Source organism: Podarcis tiliguerta (assembly GCF_965153285.1).
Source record: "Podarcis tiliguerta genome assembly, chromosome: 13".
NCBI lineage: Eukaryota > Metazoa > Chordata > Lepidosauria > Squamata > Lacertidae > Podarcis > Podarcis tiliguerta.
This window is the reverse complement of record NC_139546.1, coordinates 25,439,551-25,458,532: the sequence shown is the minus strand read 5'-3', so window position 1 is coordinate 25,458,532 and position 18,982 is coordinate 25,439,551. Positions and strand designations below refer to the sequence as shown.

At 48.8% G+C, this 18,982-nt stretch overlaps 1 protein-coding gene across 2 annotated transcripts; it reads right to left on the bottom strand.

Annotated features, from left to right (window-relative positions):
- Positions 1–6,140: 6,140 nt before the first annotated feature.
- On the bottom strand, positions 6,141–18,719 carry NR1D1 (nuclear receptor subfamily 1 group D member 1). 2 transcript variants are annotated; one of them, XM_083408646.1, is made up of 9 exons: positions 18,217–18,605; positions 13,785–13,926; positions 12,156–12,509; positions 11,776–11,864; positions 10,847–10,991; positions 9,686–10,296; positions 8,137–8,322; positions 7,379–7,589; positions 6,141–6,614 (listed from the first exon to the last, which is right to left on the bottom strand). In XM_083408646.1, the coding sequence occupies exons 3-9, from the start codon at positions 12,208–12,210 to the stop codon at positions 6,415–6,417; spliced, it is 1,497 nt and encodes a 498-aa protein (XP_083264772.1). In that variant the 5' UTR covers positions 12,211–12,509; positions 13,785–13,926; positions 18,217–18,605; the 3' UTR covers positions 6,141–6,414. The 2 variants fall into 2 exon arrangements, with proteins under 2 accessions (XP_083264772.1, XP_083264771.1); XM_083408645.1 differs by lacking the exon at positions 13,785–13,926 and having other exon boundaries at positions 18,217–18,719.
- Between the last annotated feature and the right edge of the window lie 263 nt (positions 18,720–18,982).

The following is an 18,982-nucleotide window of genomic DNA, read 5'->3' as shown; positions in this document are numbered from 1 at the left end:
GTTTTTTCTTCTTTTTTGACGGCATTCTTGTGTTCTGCGATCCGTGCATTTATTCGTCTGTTTGTTTGTCCAATGTACGTGGCTGGGCAGACTTTGCAGGGTATTTCATAGACCCCTTGGTTTTCCAACTGAATTTTATCCTTGGGGTTTCTGAGGATATTGGCTATTTTTTGGTTGGTGCAAAAGGCTGTTTTGATATTGTGTTTATGGAGGATTTTGCTAATTTTATCTGTAGTGCCCTTGATATAAGGAAGGAGGGCTATGCCATTGTTTTCTTCTGTGTCTTGGATTTTGGGGGGTGTTTCTTTTTGGATTAGCTTCGTAACCCTGTTTTGCTGGTATCCATTGGCAATTAACACATTTGAGAGATTCTGTAACTCAGTTGTCAAGTGGTCTTCGTCAGCCAGGCGTTTGGTTCTGGAGATGAGAGTCTTGGCTACGGAGTTTATTTGTGCAGGGTGGTGGTGTGATTGTGCATGTAAGTAGCGGTTGGTGTGTGTTTTTTTCCGGTAGATAGTGTGTCCTAGGGAGCCATCAGGTTTTTTGTAGATTAGGACGTCAAGGAAGGGAAGTTGGTTGTTGGCTTCTATTTCCATAGTGAATTGTATTTTGGGGTGTAGGCTGTTGAGATGTGTGAGGAAGCTATCCAGTTTTTCCTTCCCGTGTGGCCAAATTACAAAGGTGTCGTCAACATATCTGAGCCAAAGTTTGGGTTTGTGTTCTGACTTGTCTAAAGCATTGGTTTCAAAGTGTTCCATGTACAGGTTAGCGATGACCGGTGAGAGGGGTGATCCCATAGGTGCTCCTTCTATCTGTTTGTATCTTTGTCCATTGTGGCCTCCCCACTCTACGGCCTCCCCAAGATACACAAAGAAGGAACACCACTCAGACCAATAGTCAGCTCCATAGGCTCACCTCTACAAAATCTCGCTAAATTTCTCGCCAAGCAACTTCAGCCCTATGCAGAATCCATCTCTTCACACGTTCCAAACTCCTTCCAGTTCATAGAAACAATAAAGAAGCAAAACCTACAACCCAATGACCTACTTGTGAGCTTCGATGTTGTATCTCTCTTCACACAAGTGCCCATTAATGAAGCCTTGACAGCCATTCAAAACAAATACAATCCCCCCGAATACATCTTGGACCTGACCAACCACTGCCTAACCAACACGTACTTCATCCACAATGGACAAAGATACAAACAGATAGAAGGAGCACCTATGGGATCACCCCTCTCACCGGTCATCGCTAACCTGTACATGGAACACTTTGAAACCAATGCTTTAGACAAGTCAGAACACAAACCCAAACTTTGGCTCAGATATGTTGACGACACCTTTGTAATTTGGCCACACGGGAAGGAAAAACTGGATAGCTTCCTCACACATCTCAACAGCCTACACCCCAAAATACAATTCACTATGGAAATAGAAGCCAACAACCAACTTCCCTTCCTTGACGTCCTAATCTACAAAAAACCTGATGGCTCCCTAGGACACACTATCTACCGGAAAAAAACACACACCAACCGCTACTTACATGCACAATCACACCACCACCCTGCACAAATAAACTCCGTAGCCAAGACTCTCATCTCCAGAACCAAACGCCTGGCTGACGAAGACCACTTGACAACTGAGTTACAGAATCTCTCAAATGTGTTAATTGCCAATGGATACCAGCAAAACAGGGTTACGAAGCTAATCCAAAAAGAAACACCCCCCAAAATCCAAGACACAGAAGAAAACAATGGCATAGCCCTCCTTCCTTATATCAAGGGCACTACAGATAAAATTAGCAAAATCCTCCATAAACACAATATCAAAACAGCCTTTTGCACCAACCAAAAAATAGCCAATATCCTCAGAAACCCCAAGGATAAAATTCAGTTGGAAAACCAAGGGGTCTATGAAATACCCTGCAAAGTCTGCCCAGCCACGTACATTGGACAAACAAACAGACGAATAAATGCACGGATCGCAGAACACAAGAATGCCGTCAAAAAAGAAGAAAAAACTTCCTCTCTTTTCCAACACATGAAAGAAACAGGACACGAAATTAATTTTGCAGATTCCAAATTGCTCTTTAACATGGAACATCACCACAAGAGAATAATCATGGAAGCCATCGAGATAGAGAAACACCCTCACAACATGAACAAGCGTGACGACACATCCCGCTTGCCAGACATCTGGAAATTAGCCCTCCCCACAAAATCTGACACCAGATCCAGAGGCACACAGAACGCCATCACCAATCAACCACACCAGACCCAAACCCAGACCCTCTCCACAGATAAATTACAGACACCATCCAGTAGCCAAACCAGGGTGGCACCTCCGGATGCTGCACCCCCCTGCAATCCCTACACAGATCTGGCTGGCACAGGCCACAAAACCACAGCTCGCCCCTATACACGAAGCCAAGCCAGAGCACAACCAAGTGCAGTACAGCCATCTTCTCAGAAAAACTCTTCACAAAGTTCAAGAGTTCAAGACACGAAGGCTTTAGCAACTAATCCACACCTAATGACCCACCTAAGTGGGATTCAGGAAATCACTCAAGAAATCACTCAAGATATCCCTCAAGTAATTAAGGAACAAAAGAAGAAAAGGCACACTAGCCTGGGAACCTCCTCTCTGCCCAGAACATTGGAGGCTATACACCACACCTCCTCAACAGTATTTATAGGAACTCAAACACTGAGATCCTGCTCTGTTCCAGTAACAAGAAGCCGAAAGCACCAGCCTGAAGATGACGAGTGAGACCTCGTCGAAACGTCGCCTAGACACCCCAACTTTTACACGGGAAGACACCCGAGGACACCAAAACCTGCATTCCTGTACCCGTGAAAATCTACGAAAGCATATACATATATATATATATATAGTTCTATTAACCGTGTGTTACTAAACATGCGCAGATTCCCTATGCATACAAAGCGTTAACCCCCCCCCTGTGCACTTTGCACGATCTCGTGCCACGCAACACACATGCACAAACTGCTGCCCGTAACAACCCCCCCCCCCAAAAAAAATAATAATTTTGGTTTGGGTAGGGGGAAGAGATAACAGCCATCCATCTTTTAGCCCAGTGGACTCCCCTTCATTCATTCCCCTCTTCTGTTGATGGGGATCTCTACCCCTTTGAGGCTCCAAGAGGCACTGCTCCTCTTGGAAGCAGACATTTGTGACTTCTGCATAGCCCCTGGTGCTGTAACCCTGCTGTAGTTGGGTTTTACCTGCTCAGCAGCCTGGACTCATTTGGGTGACCTGTTTGACTACCTTCATCGCTTTGAATAACTTGGCAAACTAGCCCTGTCCCATCGGTCTTTTCCTTTAAGAATGCCCTGTCTCAAGCCCTTGAACATTTAAAGAAGAGTGAGTGATTTAACACCATCTTTTGTGGCGGGGAGAGATGAAAGACAGCTGTTTCCCAAACCTGGGTCTCCAGCTGTTTTGGGACTACAATTCCCATCATCCCTGACCACTCGTCTTGCTAGCTAAGGGGTGATGGGAGTTGTAGTCCAAAAACAGCTGGAGACCCAAGTTTGGGAAATGCTGACCTAACACCTAGTTCATTCATATATATATATATATATATATATATAAGCACTCATCATTTGTTTGCCAGTGGCAAGAGGGGAGATCTGCATGCGAATGAACAATCTCAGATTATCCCTATAGCTACAACTCTCCCGTCACTTGACCCCAGTTCAAACTTTGTCTGCGGACTCAATCCACACACACAGTTAAGCCAGCCAACTCATCCAGCGGTTCCCCAGAAAGGAGAAAAAAGGGGGCAGGTACACCCAGACTCCTTCGGGGGGGTTACTCAGGTCTTGAGGCAGCGGCATGGTAGCCAAAGAAAACCTTTCCACCCTGGGCATCTCCTTGGCTCTAGCTATTGAGGCCAATCTCTGGGCGAGGCAAGCGTCCCTCCGTAAGAACAACCAGTGTCGCTGACATCGGTGACCCCCCCCCTCAAAAAATGCCTCTGAAAGGGAAGTAGATAGCTTTTGCATACTTAAGTTTAAAAGGTGATGGGTGGAATCTGCACATTTTGAGTTTGTACCAGGGATATATGCAAGGCACCCCCATCTAAATGGGAGTTCTCTTAAGTTTCTGCAGTGCACCAAAACTCCCTACAGAGGGCATCACGAAACATCTCGTTCTGGCTGCTGGGGCAAGATGGCGCTTGTGCCTCAACCCAACTCTTGGAGGAAGAGAACTCAGGGTTCATCCCATCTCATAACACCCAGTCCCCCTCAGGTGCCACTCATATACCATCATGCCAGTCCGTCCCTATCTTGCCAGGGGAAAGCAGCGAACAGCACGGCTGCCCTCCTACTCCTCTGGCGGCTGCCAGGCTGCATCTCTGCTGATGGATGTCCAACCAGTCTTGAGAAGCTCAAGGCCTTTGTAGCAGGAGGTTTTGCTCCTCCGGGGGAGCAACACCCCACCATCATGTCCTCTGCCTCCCAGGCACTTGACGACTGTGACAATTTGTGGGGTTAGGAGCCAGTTTTCCCCACACCAGAGGCCTATTCAAGGGGGGAGGAGGAGAGACGAGACTTTTCCTGTACCACTTCTCAGTATTCCTTTTGTCAAGTACATACCTCATATAGTTCCTGCCGATGGTACCCTACGGATCTTTTCTGCGCCTCCCCCTGCCCCACCGGATTCTCATTAGTTCTGCAAGGATATTAACTCCAGGAGTTGCAATGACAGATTCAGACAAGAAGGTTTAGGGAGGAGAGGAAGTGAGTTTCCATTAAAGGGGGCACCCCCTCATATACTATGCATTGTGGTTTTTCCCCCCTCGCAGTCTAGAGCAGGGAAAGAAACTGTGAGCAGGGAGTTATTAGTGAATGTACGTTTGGGACATGGGGTTTTCAGTGTGTTTCAGAAGGGGTGTTGGGTTGGGGGAGTCCAAGGGAGGGGAAAACCTGGTGGGGAAAATTGTGTCTCCCTCCACCTCATCTTTATTCCCTCTCCCTTCCCCTTTCTTCTTCTTTTTTTTTGTGTCTGGGTAGCAGGAAGCTGCTGATGTAAAAAAAATAATAATACGACAATCACGATTTGTCTGTGACGTGCGATTTTGGAAAAAAGAAAAAAAAAACCCTGAAAAGTCTGGGGCGGGGAAAACAAACAAACCCTTTTTTGTGTTTTTGGTCAGGATTTTAAAGAAAGATATTTTTATGGTAATTGTCGCTGGTCTATTTTACTATATATTTATGTAATAAATATATGATTAAAAAACAAAAAACAAACCTACCCTTAAAAAAAAATGACAAAAAAAAACCAACCCTCACAGCCCCAACTGGTTTTTGGTGTCTCATTTATGGTGAGTAGCGATGGGCAAAAATTTATTCTTTAACTATCAAAACACAGAAGAATGTGGAGCTTGCTTGATATTTCTGTTTTGCAGGTAAAAATCGTAGGAGCCTTTGTTCTCAAAGCTTTCCCCCTCCCCTCCCAATTCACCATTTTAGTCATTAAAGCCCCCACACCTAAAAGGTCAGTAGAAACCCCTTTTTGCTAAACCAAAAACGACCACCCTCACCAAAGCAAAAATGCATCACCACATTTTGGGGGTGGTGGTGGGAAGATGGGTTCCATACCGATGACATGTGTAAGTGCCTCACATTATTGAAAAACCAGGCTGAGGGTAGATTGGCTGGTTACAGGGGTTTTTTTAAAAAAAGATTTGAAAGAGGGTGTAAAAGTTACATGTAATGTGGATGGTCCTCCTCTTTTTCACTTGGTAACAAGGCCTTTCAGCTGGGAGGCTGTAGTGTTTCGAAAACTGGTTTGACCAGAGGTAGGAGTAGGACAAAATATGTGGGTGCCACACCAATGGAAACACATGGTTTTCCCTTAAACCACCATCTTGCCATACTTAAGCCCTGACAAAATAAGCGGGGCAGGACAGCCACCATTTTAAGCACCACAATTCACTTCTGGCTTGCGGGGGGCAGCCAATGTCTCCCTTGTGTATAGAGCTCCAATAGTCGCCTCTCTCTAGCCGAGGCAACTGGTTACCCCCAAACCTCCACCATACCTTCCCTCCCGACTCGGGAGAAGAGCGGGGGCGGACACACAAGGTGAACTCAAGAAGAACGTGGATCCAAGCCATTTTGGTTTTCAATATATTATTCCCATGTGGCCAGCGCCACAGCAGGGAAGAATGCCGGTTCTATTCACACAACTCCAATATACAGAGAGATATTTACAAAAGGCGGCTTGTGGCCGCTTGCTTCTGAGCAGGTGGGGGCAGCAGCTCCTATGCCGGTATAAATATAGTTTGCTGGGTCCAGGCCCAGAGAGAGCAGTCTGGTTAGTGCAACAATGCAGGGAGGGCAAGACGAGAGGGTGGTCCAGTAGTTATGTGCAAGGCCCTCCCCGTCTTCTACTGAGCATCAATGCGGAAGGAGAGCAGCTTCTCAGAGTGCATGTTGTTGAGGGTGCGCAGGTCGGGAAGCTTCAGCAGCAGCTTGGTGAAACGGGACGTTTCCTGGGGGTGGTTTTTGAGGACGAGGGCTCTCAGGGCACGGATAAGCATCTCCTGCAGCTGCTCCACTGATCCTGGGTTCTCAATGCCTGAACGATCTGCACAAGAAAGGAACGGGCAGTCAGTAACATGGTAACAGCGGCGTGCCCAGCACAACAGACACACCTGCCTGGTTTTCAGGTCTCTGATCTATCAAACCACGTTTTCAGCCTCCCACAAGGTCACAGATTGCCTGGAGCCCAAGGAGCAGTGGTGCCAAAACCTGACATGCAAAAGATCCCAATCTCCTCAGAGCTCTGAATTATTTTTATTAAGAATCGTTCTCTCTTAAAGCACCACCACTGTTCACAGCATTTTGCAAGGTAACACGAGGAAAAAGAGAGCTCCCCACTTGAAGGAGTTTACACTCCCAAGTTTGAACAATGGGGAAAAGAGGAGCCGAGGCAAAGGTGTCAGAGGAGAAATATGAAGATATGTAGTCAATTTAGGGGTTTGCTGCAGTTGCAGGGTGTTGGTGTTTCAAGGGTGGAGGTTCAGACTAAGGCAGTAAGATGAAGGCTTCAAGGAAAGAAAGCTTTCCAAAGGAAGAAGCAGGGAGAGCAAGGGAGACCACTGTGGATATTCTGGGAGAAGGTGCCAGGCATAAGGAGCAGAAAGAGGGAAAGGTGTTGAATTGTGTAGGTGTGTGTCTGGGTAGCCAAGGATGGTAGAGTAGGAGGCTTGAAGACCTTAGGACACAGTGAAACAAGGACAGAAAAACACAATGGATGGGTGTGACTGGAGAGCTTCAAGAAAGGTAAGGACAAGGAAGCTTGTGATCCATGACTGCGATTCCCGCCCGCTCATGCCCAAGGACACCCACCTGCAGAGATCAGCACCACAGCCGTGAAGAGGCCAAGCTCTTCTTCAGAGAGTCCCAAGGCTCCAAGCTTCTCGCTGAACTCGAACATGGATGTCAGCAGGTCGCCCATCCCCATCCCCCACAGCTCCTCAAGGCTGTACTTGGTGCGACTCATGAATGTCACTGTCTGTTCCTTAACGTTGAAGAGGGATGCAAACCGAACCATCAGCACCTGGGGAAATGGTAGGAGAGACCTGTTAGAACACATCTGTGCCCACACAACACAGTCAAATGCTATCTGTAGTATTCTTCCGAGTAAGAATGCACGCTAGCTTTGAAAGAAGTGGGACTTCCTCTGAGTGAACTTAGGTTCAACTGCAAGGTTGTTGTTTTTCTTCTTAAGAACCAAAACAAACTGACAAGTTCTCAGAATGATTTTCACTTCTTCCCTTTGGGGTTTTTGGGTATGTCTGGGATCCAGCCTCCCAAAAGCAGATTACACCCCTTTAATTACTCCTAATGTCTTTATATTTCAAAATGACGCCAGCAAATAATGTCCTTCATGCATTCTCATTATTATATATGTATAAATAAGGGTGTAGATTTGAGCTTCAGGATTTTAAAACAATCATGTCTCCCCATTATTTTCACCAGTGCAGAATTAACCAGTATTTAATGGATAAATATTATTCTCCACTTTTATAAGCCCTTCCTACATACATAAAATCGGTAACTGTTAACTAGCAAGGGTCTGAAGTAGTGGATGGAGATAATCCTACCTCAAATGTGCCAGCTTTGAGTAAGGAGACCTGGTCATGCTGCGTGAGCTCCCGGAAACCAGGGATGTGCTTTGCAAATTCCACAACCTCTCGTACAGCAGGTGTGAAGCTCATGGAGAAATCTTCCCAAATCTCCTGGCCTGTACGGCCACTGCGACCTTGTGGGTGACAATTCATAGGACACGCCTGTTGGGATGGGGGAAAAATGAGACACGTTAGATGAAGAATAGAGGGCTGGAATCAGAGTCAATGGAACCAGTTGCAAGCCCACATAATCACAGAGAATTGAGGACCCTTTGCCAATCTGTTGCCTTCCAATGCTTTGTAATATAAGTCCCATTAGCCCCAGGGAGTTTTAGTCCAGGTTAACAGGTGGAATAGAAGCTTCTAAACTTCCTTCTTTTGCTGCTCTTGTGCATTTGATGCCACTACCCCCAGACATAAGGAATGAGGTGTTCCTTTGCAGAATAACCAGGCAGATGGAGCTAATACTGATTTCTAGTCTGACAATATGTAGGAGTTAAGTTTCATACATGAAACTCCATAATCTAACTGCAGTAGCTAACATCCCACCCATTGAAAACAGACTAAAAGAGAACGCCAACAGATTGAATTTTCAAGTCAGGATTGAGTCCAACACTACCTGAGCTAAGCAGATACTTCTTGTAGGCTAAGTCTTCGCTTTAAAGCAGGAACAGAAGACCTGTGGCCCTTCAGATCCTGTTGGGACTACAACCCCCACAATCCTGGGCTATCGGTCATGCTAGCTGGAGCTGATGGGAGTTGGAGTTCAACAACATCTGGAGCGCCACAGGTTCCCTACGCCTGGCTGCTTAAGACTTCCTAAATGATGTTCCTTCCCCCCATAAAAAAAATCATTAATAGACTGAATTTTTGCATGCATAACCATAAATGAAGCTACAGTGAAATGTTGAATATATATATTATTATTAAGAAATATTGATTGTTTTTCACTGAAAGCTCCAAGATATACTGTACATGATGGAACGTGGCTGAGGAAAAGCTCATTTTCTGAGCCAAAGAATGTAAGAGATACAAAATATGTACAAGGAGCCACCTATCCCTGAATAACGCATGTAGCACAGGCCTAACCCAACTGTGACTCAGATAGCAAGTTAAAATCAGGGCTTTCATCAGCCAGAACTCTCCAGAACTCGGTTCCAGCACCTTTCAGGTGGGAGCCATGGTCCTTATAAGAGAACAAGGGAGGTGTTTGTGGCAAGTTCCGGCACTCCTTTTCCTAGAAAAATAGCACTGGTTAAAATATATTCAAATGGCTGAGATGGCAGTGGGGAATATCCAAAATCGTAGCAATACAGTGGCTACAACTAGTGAAGCTCCCGGTTCGAATCTCATCTGATTTGCCTCAGGCAAAAGCCACGGGTTTTCCTTCTGGGGTATTAAAACAAGCTGGCTATATAATAGCTATAGAAAAGGCAGCTGGAGGCTGAACTGGTCTCTGAATAAGCCCTGGCTGGCAAACAAGAGAGCGCCTTGTGTGGTGCTGTGAGGAGGATGCGACACTCACCAAGAGGATATCTCTGGGCTCGCCTTGCTGGGGGCAGCCTTGGCCGACTGAGGGATCTGTCTCCCCGGAGGGGTAGCCGGAAGGGCAAAACCGATGGCCGTTCATGTTGTTCTGGTGGCATGTGTTGCTTGGGGCGGAGCCAGAGTTCCAGTTGTCGTTTTGGTGGCAGGGCCCGTTGCCATGGTAGCCACTGGACAGCCAGTTGGTCTCCCAACTCAGAGAGTTCTCGCTCCCCACGGGAGCCAGGGGCCCTGCGGCCAGTTTGTCGTGGGCATAAACAAAAATCTCCTTGTGGGCCTTGGACACCTGCGAGATGACGTCTTCCATGACTTCGCCGGGGCTCGGGGAGCGGGGCGGCGTCAGCTGCTGGGAGAACTGGGCGAAGCAAGGAGATGGCTGGGGAGGCGAGGCCGCGTGCTGCTGTGGGGATCGTGGCGCCAGCTGCGGCTGGTGGCACAGAAGGGGGCTGGCGGGCTGCTGGTGCCCCGTCGACAAGCCCTCGGGCGGGCACTGCGCACTGAGCTGGTTGTTAGCCATGTTGTTCATAGCGCTCTGCATCTCCGCCAGCATGCGTTGTTTCTCGCGCTTGGGGATGCGGCCAAAACGGACAGCTGTAGGGGAGGCAAACGGGGTGTGTCAGTACGGCAACTGAGGATATCACGTTTCCGAGCACAATTGAAAGTGTTGGTGCTGACCTTTAAAAACCCCTATATGGCCTCGGCCCAGGATACTTGAAGGAGTTTCTCCACCCCCATCGTTCGGCCTGGACACTGAGGTCCAGCACCAAGGGCCTTCTGGTGATTCCCTCCCTTCAAGAAGTGAAACTGAAGGGAACCAGGCAGAGGGCCTTCTCGGTGGTGGTACCCGCCCTGTGGAACGCCCTCCCATCAGATATCAAGGAAATAAACAACTATTTGACTTTTAGAAGACATCCGAAGGTGGCCCTGTACAGGGAAGTTTTTAACAGTTGATGTTTTATTGTGTGTTGGGAGCCACCCAGAGTGGCTGGGGCAACCCAATCAGATGGGCATCATATAAATAATAATAAACGATTATTATTATTATTGTTATTATTCCACAAATCAGAATCCTAACGAAACAAAGCCTGCAAGGGGTAAATAAAATGTCAAATCTCGAACCCTCGCATGGCAGGGAACTCACCATCGCGAGACATGCCAACTCCCAGACACTTCTTGAAGCGGCACTGCTGGCAACGATTCCGGTTGATGCGGATAATGTTGCAGGTTTCGTTCTTTAGGCACTTTTTGTATTGGATGTTTTGCTGGATGCTGCGCCGGAAGAAACCCTGAGTGGGGGACAAAGAGGGAGAGAGAGCAAATTAGCACCTAGGCCTGACGAGCGAGGAGCTGTACCCAAACCGAGAGCGGCTGCTTTTCAGCCCAGTTCCCTTGAGGCTGTGAGCTAGAGGATGAAGACTTGAACTGGAAGCAGAACCAGCAGAAGGTGACTGCCCATCTATTGAGCAGGCAAGGGCATAGAAGGCCGGGCTCCCAGTTTTAGTTATATTAGGCCCACCTGGCCAGCCCAGAGGCATGGTAAACACCTGCCAACCCCAGCATGCAGAAGGCCCCGATCTCAAGCCCTGGCATCTCCAGGTAAGGCTAATCCTGGAGAGCTGCTGCCAGTCTGTGTAGACAATACTGGATAGATGGACCAATGACTCTGTATAAGGCAGCTTCCTAAGTTCCCAGAGGCCAATGTGGCCCACTTCCATTCCCTTCTGAACCTGAAGAGCATTCTGAAGCCTGAACAGACATAGTCCTAAGGGGTGCTAGCTCAAGCAGTGGAGGCACAGTCTTTGCAGGCCAGTGGCTGCATGCTGCTGTAGTCCCTACTGGTCAGGGAGGTGGTGCAAGCACCTGAGCTGGCTTGCTCTCCCAGCACAAGGCTGTGTTGCAGGGATTAAATCCCCGTCTCCCACATCTCACTTAAGCTCCATTGCCCCATACCAGCATAGGAAAACGAGGGTTTTTCCTGTGGGGAGCAGCAAAGTAGCTCAGCGATGGGCCTCGATCCAACCCCTTCCAGCTTTCATCAGCCAAATAAAAAGGCCAGAGAGAGATGCTCACCTTGCAGCCTTCGCAAGCATGGACACCGTAATGGAACCCAGACGCCACATCTCCGCAGACTTTGCACAAGAGGACCATCCCATTCAGCTCTGGAAGGAGAAAAGAGGAAGAGGGTTGTGAGACTCCATACACAAAGGCGGGATTTTTTTGGCTGCTTGGTTGCTACTCCCCAACCAACCCTTTGGGGGGAAAAACCCTGGAGGCCTACAGTGCAGCCTTTGAAGAACCCAGGAGGAATTGTGGCTGGCAGAAAGGGCCAAACTGACCCGGGGAAGGTGGGCCTGGAGTTTGAGCTTGGACTAAATCTGCTGGCATAGTTGGCTGGACCAGCAAACACCCCAGGGCTTCCCACCCGTGCCCAACTTAGCATCCGCACTCACTTGTGATGTTGCTGCTGGTGCTTTTGGCAGGGGAGATGCGCCTCCCGTCATCCATGGCCACTTGCAGCCCCACAGGGGAGCCTCCAGAGCTGTAGGAAGAGGACGATGATGACGAAGAGGAGGAGGAGGAGGAGGAAGGGGAAGCATCATCACGGAGCCCAGTGGAGCTGGTCCCATACAGGCGCCCCGAGTCTTGCACCAGAGACCCGGTGGGCGAAGGTGGGAAGTAGCTGGGGAAGGCGGGTTGCGAGGACAGCTGGCAGCTGCCGTTGGAGCTGTCGCTGCCACACAGAGAGACGGGGCTGGTGCGGCTTGGAGAAGACCCGTTGGAGCCAATGTAGCTGATGACGCCACCTGCAGAGGGTTAAAAAAAGGAAGAGGGTTGAGAATCCCACCACATTACAGCCTTCGGTGTCCGGCTGCCCCAGCTGATTGTTTGTGTAACGCAACTTGAGGACATCATGTTGGAAACCTCAAGTTTCCTTTAAAGAGGAGCAAGTATCTGGATCTCACTGTGGCAGATGATATCCCGACCACACAGCTGCACCCTAAAGAGGCATTTGCAAAGGCAAGCAGATGTTTCGGTAGCCAAGAAAGGCAGCAGGCTTCAACTGGGGCAAAGTAGAACGAGAGAGAGAGAGGCTCTGACAACCTTCCTATGTTGTAACCAAGTTAAGTCTGTTGTGTTTTGAAACTGCAAATCCCTAGAGGGGGACAGCATTGAAAAAAAGGGAGTCTGGAGTAGTTGGATGCTTTGTACAGCTCTGGCTGTCTCCGAAAAGAAAAAAGACTACGGCAAAGCTAGGAAAGTATTGTTACCGTTTTTTTAAGGGCTGCAAAGCACTAGAAGTTGTAACTGCATTAAAAAGAACAGAGCCTGCCTGCAGGCTTGCGCTCTAAGAGAAAAACAACAAGACCATTGCGAAGGCAGAAGGGAAGCAGGGAGAGAAGAGGCAGGAATCAAAAGTGGAAGGCTGGGGAGAGTGCCGAGAAATGGGACCCAGAGCAGCTGAAGAAAGGTTTGGGCATTTGGGGGCCTTTTATTTTAAGCTTTGTAAAAAGGACTACTAAAGTGGGACATGACAGAAGGTTATAAAATTAGGAGGAGGGTAGAGAGGAAAAGAGTTTTCTCCCATAATGCTAACAGAGAGCAAATGTGATGTATTGCTTCAGAGAGCAACTACTCAGGCTAGTGAGCCAAGCTCCATGATGTGGAGGATAGCACAGCAAACATACATATCCAGCAGATTTGGGCCAAAATTCATTCCCTGTTCCAAATGTACTAGGCGATATTCCATAAGAAAACCTTCTAACTGCATTGCTGGATCAGACCAAGGTGTTTCTAGTTCTCCTAGAAAGTACTCCACAGAGCGCCCCCATTTGCTCTCCACATTGTGGCCTTATATGCAAAGGGGTGCTGTCTCCGACCTTGGACAGAAAGGTGGTAATTTACTGTGAACGTGTGAGTTCTTAAAGGCACAAGATGGCATATGGGAGAGGGGAAAACCCTGGAACACTGGAGGAGCAATAGGTTAGGGGTGAAAGTAAACCTACTTGTGAGCAAAACACAACAGAGGATGAGAACAAAGCTGCCCCGGTATGTGGGAGCTGACTCTTCCCAGCACACACCTGATAAAAGGTTTGCAAAGTCCAACCCCACATTACAGGCCAGTTTCAAGCTCTGAGCTGGTCTTGCCAAAATTCTTCCCTTGCAATCCAGCTCTCTCTCTCTCTCTCTCCCAGCTTTCAGTTGTTGACCTACATCTCAGAGCTGCAAAAGGAAAAAACACCAAGTGAGTGATGCAGCGAGTGGAGAGGGAGGGAGGAAGGCGTGCGGCCAAGAAATTGTTGAAAATTGGGTGGAAGCCAAAAAAGCCATCATACACCCCACCCTGGAAGCTGGGGGGAGGTGGGTAAACTGGGAAGGGCCGAATACTCCAGCCTGGAGATGGCTTGGGTTTTTGTTTTTTTCTATAGAAGAACTACCACTGCTCCAGGCTTTGTAGCTGGGCTACATGCCAGTGGCCAAACTGCTGTAGGAAAAGCCTCAAGCAAAGTAAAAACAAAGCCATCCGTGCCAGAGGGATTATAAACAAGGTCACGTGTGGAAGCCACGTTCAGTGCCCAGGCAGGCCTTTAACAACAAGCAGGGAGCCTTTATCTTGTTGACTGGTTACCACCAGCTAATGACCTTCCTTGCGTGTGGCCCAAGCACCTGGGACTGGTTGCTTAGCAGACCTTAAAAGGAATCGGGACAAATAAAGCTGTAAATGGAGTTTCTCCCTTTTGCCCTTGTCAGGGATAGGAAAGAGAGCTGGATAATGATCCAAGTCAATTTCTGCCAGCAATCCAAACAACACATGCACACCCACCCCAAGAGAAGTCAACAAAGGATAAGCAATTGATTAAAATTAAAATTTAGCAGCCGTGCTTTGGAGATCCCCTTCTACCACTTTTCGCTAAGGGTCCAGGGCAACCTGCTCAAGTCAAACACTTGTGATAACTGCCTTGCTCTTCTGCACATAGGAGAACTTTGCAATCCTGCCAAAATTAGGGCAAAGCTGGAGCTCAGTGACAAAGCGCCAACCGATGTGCCAGAAGCAACTCCACTCACTTTGGTGCCTATTCTAATCCCATGCCGTTCATACATCTCCCAATATATCTCAAATGCTGTGCAACAGTTTGGCAGCTTATTAAAAGCAGGCTGTCCTTTCCTCTGCAGAACAAATACTTAACCAGGAGAATCATCAAGGGCAAATAAGGCTAGGGATATTTCAAGCAGGCACCTTGATTTGAACTTGGGGTGCAGAGAGCCAGCCCAACATCTGGCTTGCTAGGGCAGCAGTGATCATCCTGTCTGGGTTTTGAGCATGCGGCCCTTGCACGTGACCTTGTTAGTAATCTCTTCCTCAATGCTGATGATGGTGGTTGTTTTTCTTCCTTACTAGTAGCCTCTCCTAAATGACTTCACTTTCCTTCTTTTAAAAGGCGAGAATCGAGCAATTCAGGATGGGAAGGGTGGCGCAGGGAATCCTGCGAAGGAGGAAGATATGCAAATCTTGCCGCCTTCTTCCCTCCCGGCTTGGAGTCCCTAGCTTCCGTGCGGCTATTAAATGCAGGTTGCGTCAGGGAGATGACTGCCCCAAGTGGGTCAGGGAGGATAAATAGAACTTGCTAGAAGGCACAGCGGGGGTGGAAGTTATGTGCGGACCAAGTTGGCAATCTTCCAGATGGGTGTGAAAAAAGGGAAAGGCGTATCTCGTCCGTTTGCAATGTGTCTTGTCAGTCTTCTCGAGGCAAGGAGCCAGGAGTGGCTGGAGACACATGTGGCATCACTAAGTAAGCACACGTGGTCCTTGACACAAGGCCACATGCTACCCGTTTGCTCACCCCAAAGGGGAGGACACCTGATGCAAAAGGGGGCAGGGGAGAACCTGCAGCAAAAGTAGCACTGAAGGTCCATATGCAAGCACCACCAAAAATAAAATTAGGCTGAGCTCAAAACCAACAAGGTCAATCAAAGGAAAAGGGATTTCCGTCACCCAGATCCCTGAACCACCTTGGGCCCACTAACTTACTAACCCAGCAATGGAATCACAACTAACATGGTAGGTGTACATACAAACCATATCCACAAGAGATGGGGGAAAAACAAGCCCCTAGATCTTAAAAAAACACCATTAAAACCCACGCAATGCAGGTTGCTATTCTGTGACGTCTTATTAGGGGGGAATGACACCCTGGGACTTATTTCTGAGTAAATATGCTTAGAACTGGGCAGCATAGCAATCAAGCTATGGGAGACTTTCCCATCTTCTAATATAGGCAACTCCCGACCCCGCAAATCCTACCCCACTTGAAAGTGTTGAAACCCAAAACACCAGATCTTTAAAAAGGAATTATCCCACTGCTAACCCACAGCAAATGCAGAAAGCCTTTCCCCATTCCTAAACACTTTCTCTTTTAAGGGAACCTTAAGACCTTATTATTGGATTAGACAAATACCATTCACTTAAACTGCCCAGGGTGCATTTTATTACACAGTTCTATTGGTAATACTTAATCAGTATCTACAGATAACAGAAATACAAATGGAGTATACACCAAAGCAAAGACCACAGGGAAAAAAATATTTGTGCCACCCAGTCTTTAAAATACTGGAAGCTTTTGGGTCCCCCACTATTCCTCCTCAGGCTGGAATGACTCCTCTGTAACTAGAACATTCATTTCCAGCATTTAAACACTAGTTAGAGAACATAAAGGTGGGGTTTTGGTATTTTTGTTACTTCCCTATTTTCTATCCAATGCTGTTAAAACACATGTGCACCAATAAATATTGCCTGCTTTCCACCACAAAAGAAAGGCACTCTGTATATGCACTGAGGCAAACTGTTTGGGGCACAAATGGAAGGCAATCTGCACATGCACTAAGGAACACGTCACCTTACACGATTTCCTTTTTCTTTTTTCTCAGAAAACTTTACGCTTTAATTGGCTGGGTGCAAGGCTGCAAGCTTTGGGGGAGGTAAAGCTGCCACCGGGCAAGCAGTAGCAAAGAGATCGGGATCAAAATAGTAAGAGAAGCCTGATTTTTCCAGCCAAAGAAGACACGCCAAGATGCAAAGACTGGTGAACGTGAGTGATTCGCCCACTCGGTTCTCATGCTCCGTTAAGCTGCCCGGCCAAGACTTTCGCACTCCCAAAAGACCCATGAGGGTTACCTCCCGAGAACTGAATAACGAGCAAGCGAGATCGGAAGGCTGGCAAGTCGGCCAGTTCACCTCCACGTGTCCCACTTGCACGTTGCCCGCTTCTATCCCGGCTTCACCCATCACGCTTTGCCCCGCCCCCTGCCCGCCCATTGGTTCCCATTTCCCCTCCCTGGCAAGGGATGGTCCATCCTTCAGCCGCGCCCTCTACGGCGAACTCGGAACGTTCGAGCTTCCCGGATGGTGACGTAGCTCCAGGGGAGGCGTATCTAATGAGCTAATGGGGCGAGCTCGGCCAATGGGAGGCGACCGGAGGCGGGGCCGATAGGGAAAACAAACGTTGCACGTGGCTGAGCCGGGTAAGGGGACACGTGAGAGGATGAATGGGAAAGCTTGAAGGGGGAATCCCAGGAAGGGTGGGATTCCGAAGCGGGGTGCGGGTGCTAGTAGTGTGACTCCAAAGTAGTGGGGGTGGAGGGGAAGAGAAATCCCTATAACCAATAAGGGATCACCAATTTGGGGGGGGGGCAATATCAAAAGGAGATCTCTGGGCATCCCTTCCCCTTCCGAGGCTTCCTCCCAAGAAAACACCAGGTATGTGATGCTCACAGTGGGAGCAAGGCAGCCCCGATCCTCTCTCCCTACAACTGCCCTAATCCCACCCTCCCCAAAGGACAAGGTAGGGCGTCGCCTGCCGCTACTGGTAGCCCAGGCAAGACATTTGACTCTGCTCCCTCCCCCCACAAGGAGAAGGAAGGCTGACCTCTTTCCCTGAAACTGACACCTATAACTCCTTTCCCTTGCTCCCCTTGTCACCGATCCACCCTCCCCCAGGAGGAAACTACAGCAGAATGATGAGAAATCAACCTTTCCTAATTGGGTTGGGGGGGTGAAATAGAGAAGTCTGATGGGCTAAAAGAACGGGGGCAGGTAATAGGGGCACTCTTGCTTCTCCCAATTCCAAACCCATCACCTCTCTTCCTTGTGAATTGGGGGATGCATTCAGGCAGGATCCTGAATGCTAGATACAGTATGAGACTCTAAGGTTGTTCACACACTTCGTATCTCTATATCAGCAACTGCGGTATTTAGGGTGGGGAGATACGCTGCTTGGGAACTCAATGCCGCCGCCGCCGCCACCCCAACTCCAGCAGACGCCCCACGAGTAGCCGCAGAAGCGCTGGGCAGCAGGAGGACTGCTCCCTTCACTGCAGGTGCACGCGAAAGGGGCTGAAGCGCCAGTCCTCTGCGACGGGAGGTCGCCGCGAAGGGGAGGCTATGGGGCAAGTTTTAGGAGGGAGAATAGCACTGCATGACCCGTTCCCTAAAGAAGCCAGCCGCGAGAGGCTTACCTGGGGCGTTGTTGTTCGTATCCAAAGTGGCCATCCTGTTCAGTTGACAGCCGTCATTCATGTCGAGCGAAGAAGCGAGTCGAGATTCCGTGGGCGAGGAAGGAGCGAGGGGGAGCGAGAGGCTGCCCCTTTCTCCTCCTCGGACTTCTTCTGGTCCCCCCAAAGTTATGATGCAAAAGCGGCTGGGAACCCAGTCACCTTGCGCTGAACGCTGGTGGGGATGTGCCCTTTTTTAAATTGTCTTTAAAAGATTATATTTGCACTGAGAGCCGCAGTGCAAAAGTCGAAAGAGCGCGAGAGCGGCTGAGTCTATGGGATACTTCGCAGCAGCCCGGGAGCTCCACTCTGCTGCTGCCTCTCCCTTTGCCTGCAAAATTTTACTCTGCCAGGGCTCACTCAGTCTCTGGTCTCCCTCTCTGCCTGCGGCTGCGCAGATGCCAGCACGCGGCACTGGAGCATCCACCATGTGACTCCTAGGGAGAGCCTCGTGCCCCAGTGACACACTTTCTGCTGCTGCAGCAGCCGACACAGCAGGCACATTGCGCTCGGTTTCTTCGCTAGAGCGCAAGGGTTGCCGGGAGTTGTAGTTCGCATGGACAGAGTCGTGCCTCCCCCCCCCCCGCTTTATGCGCGTGCGTGCGGGTATCTCTCTGTGTCTGCTGCATTCCTAAGGAGTGACTTCTCTCTCTCTCTCTCTCTCTCTCTCTCTCTCTCTCTCTCTCTCTCTCTCTCTCTCTCTCTCAGCTTTCCCTGATAGTTCAAAAGA

Excerpts from the sequence above, each read along its gene's own strand:
- NR1D1 (XM_083408645.1), bottom strand. The coding sequence starts at position 18,277 with ATGAATGACGGCTGTCAACTGAACAGGATGGCCACTTTGGATACGAAC. Across the intron at positions 12,510-18,216 it reads TACGAACAACAACGCCCCAG|GTGGCGTCATCAGCTACATT; the intron begins GTAAGCCTCTCG and ends AACCCTCTGCAG. Across the intron at positions 6,615-7,378 it reads TGTGGTGCTGATCTCTGCAG|ATCGTTCAGGCATTGAGAAC; the intron begins GTGGGTGTCCTT and ends TTTCTTGTGCAG.